This window comes from Colletotrichum destructivum, chromosome 1 (genome assembly GCF_034447905.1).
Source record: "Colletotrichum destructivum chromosome 1, complete sequence".
Lineage (NCBI taxonomy): Eukaryota > Fungi > Ascomycota > Sordariomycetes > Glomerellales > Glomerellaceae > Colletotrichum > Colletotrichum destructivum.
In genome coordinates, this window is record NC_085896.1 from 5,965,607 (window position 1) to 5,977,887 (window position 12,281).

General features: G+C 56.1%; 3 protein-coding genes across 3 annotated transcripts; 1 reads left to right on the plus strand and 2 right to left on the minus strand.

Moving 5' to 3' along the window:
* Window positions 1-497: 497 nt before the first annotated feature.
* CDEST_01821 (Putative cysteine peptidase, cysteine active, peptidase C2, calpain, catalytic) lies at window positions 498-3,539 on the minus strand (the record flags this gene model as incomplete). The annotated part of the gene is made up of 2 exons (XM_062917980.1): window positions 498-3,137; window positions 3,195-3,539. 2 exons carry the CDS (start codon window positions 3,537-3,539, stop codon window positions 498-500), a joined length of 2,985 nt encoding a protein of 994 aa, XP_062774031.1.
* Window positions 3,540-8,336: 4,797 nt separating this feature from the next.
* Window positions 8,337-9,493, plus strand: CDEST_01822 (uncharacterized protein; the record flags this gene model as incomplete). Its single annotated transcript, XM_062917981.1, has 1 exon — window positions 8,337-9,493. The coding sequence occupies one exon, from the start codon at window positions 8,337-8,339 to the stop codon at window positions 9,489-9,491; it is 1,155 nt and encodes a 384-aa protein (XP_062774032.1). The 3' UTR covers window positions 9,492-9,493.
* Window position 9,494: 1 nt separating this feature from the next.
* CDEST_01823 (Putative nickel/cobalt transporter, high-affinity) lies at window positions 9,495-11,305 on the minus strand. The gene is made up of 2 exons (XM_062917982.1): window positions 10,299-11,305; window positions 9,495-10,220 (listed from the first exon to the last, which is right to left on the minus strand). The coding sequence occupies exons 1-2, from the start codon at window positions 11,095-11,097 to the stop codon at window positions 9,739-9,741; spliced, it is 1,281 nt and encodes a 426-aa protein (XP_062774033.1). The 5' UTR covers window positions 11,098-11,305; the 3' UTR covers window positions 9,495-9,738.
* Between the last annotated feature and the right edge of the window lie 976 nt (window positions 11,306-12,281).

A 12,281-nucleotide genomic window follows, 5' to 3' on the forward strand; every position in this document is an offset into this window, starting at 1 on the left:
GCATATGCTGGGGTTTTCTATAGGCATTCGGCTTGGGCACTTTAGGGTTTCGACGAGATACGTTATCTTTTGATAAACCAGTCAGTATGTGTTAAGGTGACAGATAGCCATGTTTGTATCTCGCTTCGCGGCAGTGTTAATAACATACACGTTTTTACCTGCTGTTAGTGTTGTTTGGTTGGAAGCATGTTGAGCTCAGTGGGACACATGTCTGATGAGAAACGGAGTTGATAACGACTATTACGCTAGAATTCGAAGGACTATCTGCCGCCTGGCCACAAGGCCCCAGAGCGGATATGAATAGGAAACCGATCGTAACTAAATCCCAACTCCCAACTCCGCAAGTCCTCAAATGACAATGGTCTACCCTCGCTCGCGCCAACCCAACAGGTCGGACGTCAAATTCATGCGCACAGCGCCACTAAGCCTCTGAACATTTCACGTCAGGCTGCTTCTACTCTACCGTCTACTTTATATACGTCGCCAGTTCGCGTCTTCTAGCACAACTCTTTGTGCGAATCTAAAGGCGTTGGCTCGGGTGTGGCAACCACCTCAGGCGTCGAGGCTCCCGAGTCCAACTTGTCGTACTCGGATGAGTCAACCGTTTTATCGGTGTTGACACTTCTATCGGAATCGACGCTTCTTTCAGACTTGGAGTCTTCGTTCGCCTCCTTGGCCACATCCTTGTTGTCCATCTTGTCGCGCTCGGACTCCTTTGCATCTTCTTTCTCGTCGACAAGAGTCTTGGACGGAGTCTCGTCTTGCACCTTTGAAGACTCCAACTGTGTGTCTTCGGCCTTGTTATCAGCCTCCAGCTTCTCACGCTCCCCACCAGCGTTAACCTGGGCATTGTCGAGGTCAGCCTCGCCCTTCTTTCCCATGCCACCCTCGAGGAGCTCATCGCCTTCCATGACAACTCGGACCTCCAGGTCCTCGTCCATGGAGTAGACGCGAACGCCAACGATGCAAATGGCGTTCCAGGGATCGGGCAGGCCCTCCTCGTCAGATTCGTAGCGCTCTTCGCGGGTTTTGGGCGGCCCTGCAGGAGCGAGACGTGGCTTTCTCACCATGTCATCGTCACTATACAGTTCCTCCCAGTCCTCGACCGGCGAGTCTGACGAGTCGCCGTCTGAGTCGTAGGCTTTCGCGGCCGGTGTTGGAGATGGCGTAGGTTGGGCGACGGGCTTGTCGGCCGTATCTTTCTTGGCATCATCTTGAGGACCGGTCTTGGAGTCGCCCTCGGCACTGTCCTTGGACTTGTCATCGGAAGCAGGCTTGTCGGCAGTCTCCTCGCTTGAGTTCTTACTCTTTTCAGAGGGCTCAGCCTCGATTTGGGAAGACTTGTCCCCCTTGGGCTCTTCTTTGGGCGTCTCCTCGGGCTTCTCCTCGAAAACCTCGGTCTGGACGGCCTGGTCCTTGGCCTTCTCAGTCTCAGTCTCATCCTTCTTCGTTTCCTTCTCCTCCTTCTCCTTCACTTCTGCGGCCTGTTTAGCCTCTTCCTCGGCTTTGGCCTTTTCCTCGGCTTTGGCCTTTCTGCGGTCCCGTTTCTCATTGTTCTTCTTTGTCTGCTTCTTGGTGATTTCGCGGTTCAAGTGACGTCTTTCCCAGAGCTTGCGGCGCTCCTTCTGACGGGACTCTGACGCCCGTTGTTGATCCTTGATCTTGCGCAAACGAGCAACCTCTTGGAGGTGTGCCGTGCCCTTGCTGTGAGCCAGGTCGTACGCAGAACCTGTCTGAACCAGCTTGTCGTTTTCAACACGCTTTCGGCATTCACGCTTGACGACGTCTTCAACAGACGGTAAGCTTGTGTCTCTCTCTCCTGTGACACTCATGAAGATGCTGTACTCTCCAGCGGGCATGTCCGGCAGCTCGATGGAGACGGATCGGTCCATGAGGTAGTTTCCGTGGGAGCGCACGATGTAATCCTCGGCACCAGGGCGGCCGCGCTCGTGGATGCGGAAGTGGATGCGGAAAACATACTGGCCCTGGAGCCCTTTGAAGTATCTGGTGTCAAGCTGGGACAGGACCAGGCAAAGTGGCCCGTCCTTAGACAGCTTAATCTGGAACTTCTCGTTGAATTGCGACTTCCAGGGCACCTCGACACCGATCCAGCGTTGGGCGCATCGCCAGGCAGGGTCTCGGAACAGCCTAGTGCGGTCGATGTGCTGGTACTTGCGAAGGAAGTCGTCGTAATTGATCCAAAAGACAGAGTCGTTGCCAAAGTGGTGGCCGAGCTCCTCCTGGACTTCCATGGTCCATTCCTTGGACCCGTCGGACCAGGCGCCCTCCCAGATGCCTTTGCGAACCTTTCCCCAGGGGTTTCGCAGCTTGATCAGACGCTCCCCGGATTTGAGGGTCCTCGCTTCCATGACAACGTAGGCATGGCCTTCTGAGATGCCGTCTCTTTCGCCGTAACCCCCGTCTAGAAGGCCGGTGGAGCAGCCAAAGAGAAATTCTTCGTTGACTTTAACGAGCTCATTCTCCCAGAAGCCATCGGTGTCGAGGATGTCAGAGGTGAGCAGCTCAGTGGTGACGCCGCCGGAGAGATCTTCCAGCCCCTCACCGATCCAGCCACCAGCAAGCGAGGCGTAGTCGCCGTGAGCTTTGGCGTAGGCCTTCTGGATCAAGGGCACCCACGTCTCGTTCTGGTCCTTGCATTGGGCGAAGAAGAGTGCCTTTGAACCAGTCTGGTACGTCTTGCGATATACTCGTTCAACGTCCTCGCGGTCGATCTGCTGAAGGAGATCTCTCTGCATGCTGGGGGAGTCCCAGCAAGGGGATTTGAGATAAAGCTTGTCGTCGATTATGGAGTAAATCCATTCACCGTCGCGGTAGAAGACAAAGCCGTAGATGCCGATGCGGGTGTCGTACTCGACGCAGGTGCGCTCGATGCCGCCCTCGACATTAGCGAGGGCAGTCAGCGTAGCCATCAACCAGCAGTCGCCCAGGCTTCCCTGTTTGACATCGCCGCCGTTGATGTTCTTCATAAAGGTGGGCTTCTCAAAGATCTCGTGCACACGCTTGACCGCCTTGGGTACCGAGGCGCTCGGGTTGGAGAGGGTCGATCTGGAGAGCTGCCATTTTGTATGGCCAAGGGTGTTGAGGCAATGGCCCTTTTCCCACTTCAGGTCCCAGTCCTAAAGGAGGATTAGCTCGCTGACGGCGGTGATCTTTGCGATCGCGATGATGCTTACCAAATCCCAGCCAGGGTCCCGGTATCGCATATTGACCCTCCGGCACTCTTGAATGATCTTCTTGACTTTGCGGCGGCATTCCTCGACGGCTCGCTCGTAGCCGATGCTCAACAGCTCGTTAGGCTTGTCGGAGCTTGCGGGTGGCAGTACGGGGTCGAAAGGAAGCACAGCGAGTGCCTTGTTAAACTTTTTGTTCTGGAACTTCTTCCAGATGTGGTTGATAGATGGCTGAGGGGGCGCCTTCTTCTTTTTCTTCTTCTTTTGGTCCGTACTGTTGTTCGACGCCGGGACGGGGCGAGGACGACGAGGGTCGTCCGACTCTTCGGAGGAGCTGTAGCCGTGCATATTGGCTGTAAATAGAGGACAAGTGCCGGTGTGGGAGTTGTGTAGGGTAATGGAACACGACAGTCGAGAAACGATGTCAACGAAGAGCAGCAGCAAAAGGTGGACAATAACTATCTAGAGAGAACCGAAAAAAAAAAAACCGAAAAAATATGCCAGCTTGCAGGAAACGTTCCGCAATCACTGATGTACGCAAGTCAGTTACGGGCAAGATGGGACGAAAAGAGGGCGGCCTAACGTCGGAGCACGGACAGACGATTCAGGCGGAATTGAACGAGGGTGAAGGGATATGGAGGGTATCGTTTTGGAAGCAGAGGCGAACATGAGTCGTGGAGGGTAGAGGGTCGAGGGATGTGTTATAAAGCCAGAGGGGAGGGCAGATGATGGAGGGCTCACCTCGGGCCACAAGACTTGAGTGCCATGTCCCTTCGACGAGCGAGTCACAGCCTCGCGGAAAGGGTTGGGCGATCGGGGGACCGCATGAGTCGAGACCAGGGGGAGGGAGGCCGGGGTCGGGGGAGTGAATGGCGCACCACATGGAGATGGAGGGTGAGTATTATCCATTCACCGCAACAAGGCGGCAAAGGCGTCGAGTCGGAAGTCGAGAAAGTGCCCATGTTCATGGCCATTGATGTTTCTGGGGGAGGGGGGGAGGGGGTGGATGGCGGTATCAAGGGCCCCTGGCGAGAAACAATGGCTCGCCTGTCGTGGCTGACATGGTTGTTCTCGTCGTTCTAGTATGTAGTTGTCTTCGTGCTGCCATTGCTTCTTCTCGGTCGAGCCTCACGCCCAACGTGTCCATTCATGGACCGACCCTTTTGGCTTTCCAATGCGTGCCGAAGGAGCGTCAAGGAGCGGGCATGGGGCGGATACAGGGTCTCTCTCTCTGTCTCCCTCTCTCTTTCTCTCTTGGCGTTAAGACCGGCCGGTTCCAGGGTGCAAAAAGTGGCTCTTGGGTCTTGGAGGGTGGGTTTCGGGGGTCTCGTTCGTTCTGGCGGTGGGAAACGGAGAATCAGAGGCGAAGAACATTGGCGCATGTCTTGGGCTGGACAAAGAGAAGAGGGCGCCGTCGCAAGGGCTCGTCAGCTCGCTGTTCTGGACAAGATTCGGAGGTTGCGCGAACTGGAGCCGGAAGGGCTGTGAGGGTAGGGTAGGTAGACAGGTACCCACACAGCAGGGAAGATAGGTATCGATACAGCTCGTGTGGGGTGGAAGGGTACACGGACAATTTTCTTTCAAGGTACATTAGGGGTCCTCGGGATACTTTGCACACCCATCCGTCGAAGGTTGCAGTAGGTAGGTAGGTAAGAAAGGTAGGTATCTGCATCAGGCAGATGCTAGCGTGTATTTCCAGCGACCGCCGATAAGAAGCTTTGAGTCGAGGCGGCATTCAGGGCCCAGAGTCCAGAGTCCAGAATCCAGATGGCTTGTATCAAGCCTGTGGTTGGTTCAATTGGACCTGGATTATCTGTCCGAAAAGGGCCACGCGACCGTCGATTCGTGAGGTGCGAGCGAACCTCGAGGTTTCTTGGTAGTCTCTCCTCGTCAAGTTTCTCTCTCCCGCTCTCATATGTTCACTCTCTCCAGTCTTACGCCAAACAATCCTCGTCCCATTCATTGAGAAACCCTCCATCTTGTCTCGTTTTTTGATGTTCTAGTGCTTTCTACACCATCACACACACGCGCGCTTCCACACACATCAATCTCTCGCCGCCATGAGGCGTAACCAACTCCAAAGATCCCGCCATCAACCCCGTCTGACAGCCTTGATCGAGTGTGCCTCGGCGGGTACGGATACTGTAGATGTGCGGTACCAGATGACTTCAAGTATTTGTACTTGTTAGCGATAGTCTGTACTGTATGGTATATCTGTCAGTCAGTACATCGCGCATAACTCGACGATGGCAACAAGGTTCCACCACCAGTGCCACCCCAACCGCCTTTGCCGATGGGGAAACGGGCCCGGGTCCGGCACGGGTACAGCCACATTTGCTCTTGACCTTTATTTGCTGCAGTGTACGGGTCCTAGCCGCCGGGTCCTAGCCGCCTGCGACTAGCCTGGTGGGACTGGTGGACAGGAAGTCCTTGTACTGGATCATAATCCAGATATTCAAATGAGAATGGCCCTTGAAGGCATTCCCAGCCGCAAAACTCACAAGACACTAATCTTCGGATCGAACTGCCTGAACGATTCAGTGCCACTGCCGGCCTTTTGTCTACAGACTCGTCGATTTGCGGGAAGGAGATACATCGTGGACTTGAATGGACGCTTTAGGCAGCTGCGTCACTTGACATGGTCACGTTCAGCGGCCCCCGTCAACGCGTCAGCAGAACCGAAGCAGCATAAGCAAATATTTCCGAATAGCATGTCGGCTGCCTCACCCTCCGACAAGCCCACGATGGCCTATGAACGACAGACAATGAGGCTCAGCTTCAGCGATTCAGCCGTATCCGAGGCCATGCGTCTACACTAGGACAGCACGCAATCCACCATCCCCACCTCGTTCTTTTTCCATTTCGGGCTACGACAACTCCCCTATGGGGTAGATATGGGGCTGTCCATCGGTCGGCTGCCGGCGATCCTTGACCTGCCCCGACATTGCAAGATAGATCAGCGGCCGCATGATAACCAGGAAACAGTCACTGTCTCGGCCCTCTCAACGTCCCCCAGCGGACGTTTCTCTGCCTACTAGTTGTGCCTGTTTACATCTATCCTCGGCGCAAGATGTTGTTAGCGGAGGTGGGTGGGTTCATCCGCCGGGCTGCTACACTACCAAGTACAACGGGGGGTCGATAATGAAATCCGGGGGACGCAGATTACTCGCCGTATCCTATCCCTTGCTTCTAGCCTCCCGCCTCCTGTACGAGTCCACAAAAACAGACAAGACAGATAGACAGCATGGGCGTCTGGGCACGATGCCCGATGCAGGAGGTGGGTGGATGGGTGGGTGGCAAGGGACTGGACCGCTGGCTTTGGTTTGTCCAGACTCCTGATAAGTCAGTCTCCATCCAGCGTCAGCAATCATGGTCCCTACCGTGCACTGTGGCACTGCACTGCGTTTGTCTGGACGGCCGAATCGTCTCTCACTGTGCAGCCGCCTGCATACTTGCAAGCTTCGCCAACGATTCTCAGCCTTAGAAAGTACGTGTTCGCCTCGTCTGGCAGGCCCGACACGAGAGCGTATGCGAATGCGCCCGTCAAGATAGGGGGATCATGTATGCAAGCACGCAGGGCACACGAATATGCAGTGCTTGCATGGTCTGGCAACGTGGACAGGCTCGGGCCATCGAACCTTTCTCCATCTTTGCAGACCCAGCCAGTTCCTCGGGAGTGTGCCCTTGCCTGCTCAAACGCCAACACCGGCAGGAGAACGGCAGCAACGGAAAACGGAAAAGGGGGATGTGCCAGCATCTTAGTCGACCAGCCAGAGCCATTCGCTAGTCCATGTCGGTCGGTGTGGATGGACCCTGATCGTCCAAACCACCAGAAACACGCCAGTGGCGACAAGGCCCAGCCCGAATCCCCGACTGACGGAACTGCTCATCCGACCTCCAGCATTTCGCATTGCCAACGTCTCTCGCGTGCTTCATCCCCAAGTCTTGCGTGCAGAGGCACGGGTTTTACTCGGACGGGCTTGCCATGCTCTACCAGTTTAAGCCAGAGACTGGACCGAGGTCCCCTGTCCTGTCGGCATCTGTCCGTCGCCTCACCGACCTCACCGCTTGCTCCGATTCCGCAATGCCCTCGTCTCTTCTCGGCTCTCCCGTCCCGTCGAGAACGAGAATGGTCTGCAGCAATCTGCTTCGGACTTACGTCCGTTGCTCTCCCTTCCACTCCATCTTGCGAGTTGCCCGCGCCCATTGCGTCCTTTCGACGACCCTTCCTGTCCCCTTCCCCCCCACTTCGCACCGGTGGAGGTGCAGTGGTCTGAGCACACAGGACCAAGCGGTCGGATCCAACATGTGGAAATTGCCATCCCCGAATTCCATGCATACTTTGGGATCTCCAAGTTGGTTAACGGCTGCAAGACATTCCGTTTTGCTCAGAACAACTCTTCGGCTTTCCATTCATAGACAGAAGTGAATCTCGAATCGGTGCCTGTGCAGAGAGGTGTGCATACTGATTCCCTGCCTTACAACCATTCGCACACACATGAGTTGTTGAAATGCAATCTGACATATCATTGTATCATTAGCATTATATCCGCCATGATGTTGTTGTCTTTTTCACAATCCAAGACCCAGGTGCACTCGTCTGAGATCTTGAAGCAGTATCTATGCCGGTGGTGGCGCTCGTTCCAGTGCGGGACTGGTGTCCCCTTCGTCCGTCGACTCTGGCCGTCTGAGTCCAAGGGGCTTCTGGCGCATCTCGATGTTATCAGGATTGGCGGGTGATGCTTCCATCAAGCTCCGACACCAGTCTGATTCGGGTCTTGTCTTTGCGAACAACATCATTCATCGTACCATGGAACGTCGTCTTAGTAAGGTTTGAGTCGTGCCTGTTGACGGTTCGGTGTCTGGCAAGAAGCGGATTTGTCTGACTCTGGGAACAACCCTCATAATACAAGAATGATGGAATGGTTGTCTGACGATATAGTTCACCCGAGTCTGGTACGCCATTGAGGTTGAACTCTTTGCCGGCAACTCCATTACACCCACCCGAACCAGGTTCCGCGACCTAGGCATCGGAGATGGGTGCCTAAGTCTGTATGTCAAGGTCAGTGTAGTGATGGCAGGAGAACACGAACCTGAAGAAAAGCATCAACACTTTCCAGGATTTCATGCTTCACATCGTCCAAAATGACTAACCTACGGATCCAACTATCCAACCGGATGAAGGAGATGTGCATGGCCCGTGTTGAGAGGGTACGGGCACAATCGATGGGATATGCCGGTGCCGCACACTTCGTTCATGGCATTCTTCGGACCAACTCCACCGATTTCCATAGCACGGATCCAAATAGCACCATCCCCAACGACGAACACGGCATAAGAAATCATGGCGACGTTTCCAACAGCACCTCTCAAGCCACCAAAGGCAGCAGCACGGATGGGACGCACCTCGACGACACTCACCCGGTCGGTGTCAACAGCCATGTACAATACGCCAATTCTTGCACAGGCGCACATTGTAAGGGAGGATGTGCTAGCAGCTCATCTTCCAACATGATGCATCACAACGAACCCTCTTTTCGTACTCCTGACGTGAATGAGGCATACGGGAACAGCGCCAGTGAAGCCACAATCACCACCGCTACGGATTCGAACGGGGTCAGCCCCTTCACGAACTCGAACGAGTCGGGAGACGGCGCCCGAGAGAAGTTCTTGCGGGGCCCCGTCGTAGATGCCCTCTACAGAAGCAGAACAGGCTCTTCTCAACATACCGCCGCCTGGAGGCCCGCAGCGCTTGGCCTGGCAACGGCCCCTCCGCCGCCTCGACACCTCCACGACAACTGGAGACAACGAGACGACCCGTCGCCGACAGCTTTTCGGAACGCGGTGCTGGCCGTCCCGGCAGAGGAAGAGAGCCAGCCGGAACAACCGTCACTGCTAGAAAGCCTCGACCCTTCTGTGCCGGATCCAGAGCCGTGGCAAGGAGTGCTCTACCAGAAAAAGGGCTGGTCGCTTGGGATACTGGGCGACGCGGCCGTGGCCTCTCGAACGGTTCCTGGCCCGCTGAGCGGGCTGATTCTGATGCTGAGAAGAAAGTACGGCGACAGCTGGCCCCGAGGAGACGATGAGGATGAGGGCAGCGAGGGTGTCTTGACTCCAGCGACGCTTGGGGATGACGACTCGTTCGCTCAGTTTCAGCATGAATTGCCGGCGAGGACGAAGAAGAGGAAGACGCTTCTGGAAATCTACAACGAAGCCAAAAAGGAGGCTGCTTTGCGGGAGCAGGGGCATGGCCACACGCTGCAGTTTGGAGATATGACAGCCATAGAGCTTTCCGCGTGAATTGCGTCACGAAGCAGACGGCCTGCTTGTGGTTATGCTTGTATATATATGCCTTGGACTAAGAAGGTCTAGACGCGACGGCTCTCGTCGCCATCGTGGTCCAGTGTTCTATCAAATCAAACATGAGTTGCACAGCAAAGTCTCCCCCTTTTCGTCAGCTTTCCCAACGAACCATGCGCATTTGCGCATTTATCCTTCCCTGGTGTATTCTCTTGCTCTTCTATGATGTCTCAACGCTACGTGATGTCTACTCCTGCACAGTCGCCTCGCTGGCAACAGGCCCCTTTTTCAAAATTGGCCCCCCAGCCGCGACAGTACCGTAACTCGACCCGGCGCCCGCACCCGCACCCGTACCCAAGCCCCTCTCCTCTTCGGGTACGAGCACCGCCCTCTCCTCGCTGCGCTTCTCGACCCTCCTCCGCCACGGGCGGTATACCAGCACGGACCCGAGCCCGACGACGACGAAAAGCCCGCAGATGCTGCCGCCGATGACGTCGAAGTGGTCGCCGATGGCGTCGACGCCGTCCCAGAAGCGGCCCTCGGGCTCGGCGACGTTGGCGACGAGGGACAGGACCTGGATGACGCCGATGAAAGCCGAGACGAAGACGGTGATGCCCGTGAGAACGATGGAGTAGTAGAGGATGGCGACGCGGTCGCGCGAGAAGGCCTTGGAGGTGTAGAGGGCCATCATGAGGGCGCCGTCGGTGGTGTCGAGGAGGCACATGCCGGCTACGGCGCGTTAGTTTGGTTTTCCGCATTGCATGCAAGCCAATGGACGGGAGCAATAAGTCGGGTCGTCAGGCTTACCGGTGAAAAGAATGGGAAAGATGAGGATGAGCCAGATGCTCGTCCCCTGGGCGCCGTGCACGCTCGACAGGCCGAGGATGGCAATTTCGGAACTCGTGTCGAACCCCAGCCCGAAGAGGATCCCGAGAGGAAACATCTTCCACGGCCGGTCGACGACGCGAAACACCTTCCTGAAGACAGACGCCAGGAACCCCTCGCCCTCGAGCTTCAGATCCATCGCCGCGTTGCCCTCGTCCTGCTCCTCCCCAGCCGGCCCCTCGTGGCCCTGCACCGCGGCCCCCCTCTTCCTGCCCCCCCTCTCCTCGTCCAGGACGACTCGCAGCCTCCTGACGAGCTTGTACAGCACCCAGCCGTTGCCGGCGCACAGCAGCAGCAGGAAGGCGGCGCTAACGGCGGTGCCAACGATGTTGCCGACGCGGGCGAAGCCGTCGAAGCGGTCCCTCAGGGCGCCGCTGGTGGCGGCGACGACGACGCAGGTGACGATGACGACGGTGCTGTGGCCGAGGGAGAAGAAGGTGCCGACGGTGACGGGGCGCTGGCCCGAGGCGATGAGGCGGCGGGTCGTGAGGTCGATGGCCGAGATGTGGTCGGCGTCGAGGGCGTGGCGCAGGCCGAGGACGAAGGAGAGGGCGGCGGGGGGCGCGAGGGCCGGGTGGAAGTGCAGAATGACGCCGGCGACGGCCCAAATGAGGACGTTGACGGCGAGGAGGAGGGTGATGATGCGGACCGTCGGCGCCGGGAGGGCACGCAGGGGTTCCGGGACGGGCAGCGAGGAGAATGGGACGCGGAAGCGCGCCATGGTTGGGGTTGTGGCGAGGCGAGATTGGATCGTGGTGTGACAGTTCTATCAGCTGAGAGTCTATACGACAGTTGGAAAATAGGTGATGAAAAATGGATGAAGAATTGGTGAAAGAAATGGAGGAGAAAAGAGGCTGTTGTTGAATTCAAGACGCTCAGCCGGTGGGAGAGACAAGATATTCGACGGCGGCCCTCCGGCCCCTCACGTCCCCTTCACGGCCAAAGGCTCCCCGCCCCCTCTCCCCCACATGAGTCTGTCGAAGCATCTTGACTGCTGTTGTGTACAGCTCATCGGAACTAGTCAAGGCCAGTCGATAGCGTGTGAGAAAACTCGCTCATAGCATGGGACGGGGTGGTTGGCGAATTCGTCTCACGGGGTGTCGGCCACTAGGAACCCCTCACGACCCCTCCATCTTTCAGGTGTTATCTTATCGATGCATTTGGAGTAGCAGGGGGGAAGGAAGAAGACCATGCGGGGACGCCGTTCCGAGCCGCCGGCCGCCGCCGGCCACGGTTCCGGAGAGAGAGCTTTGGGGCTCTACAGCTTCTGTTTCTGCCGCAGAGCTTTGAATTCAATCTCTTCTTCTTGCAGTGGTTTTTTTTTTCTTACGAGAATGTTTTCAGAGAATAAGATGGCTGCCATCTGTCATTGGGGTCTATCAGAAGAGGGCCGGTGTTATTTTCCCACTGGGATTGCTACACGGGACTGAGAAAGCTTGGCTGTCCGGGTCGGTGGAGGAGTGGAGTGAAGTGTAGGGTTCGGCCATGCTCCCGAACCCCCGAGACTAGAGAGGTTGATGAGCGTCATGATCGGTTTCGACCTCTCTGATCATGTGCATTTGCTTCAAATTTTGTAAAAAAAATAAAAAATAAAAATCTCTCGGGGCCAGTCGTGGAGGTCTCGGCTGTTAGTGGTCGAACGGGACGATGCTGAGCAACGTGACTTCGCTACAGCTATTCGTTGACTGTCAAGTCTCCTCGACAGCGACCGCCATTGTTGAGCACTTAGGTACGTCATTAACTCCTTGATATCTCTTTAGTTTTGCATTATCGGGTCACGATGTCTGTATTCTTGAAGGCATCTTTTGGGGCCGAGGGTGATTTCGCCATGCAAATACTGAATTGTGAGATGCCAATATTGTCTTGCCCCATGCACGATTTATCAACTCATAGGTGTGCAAAAGA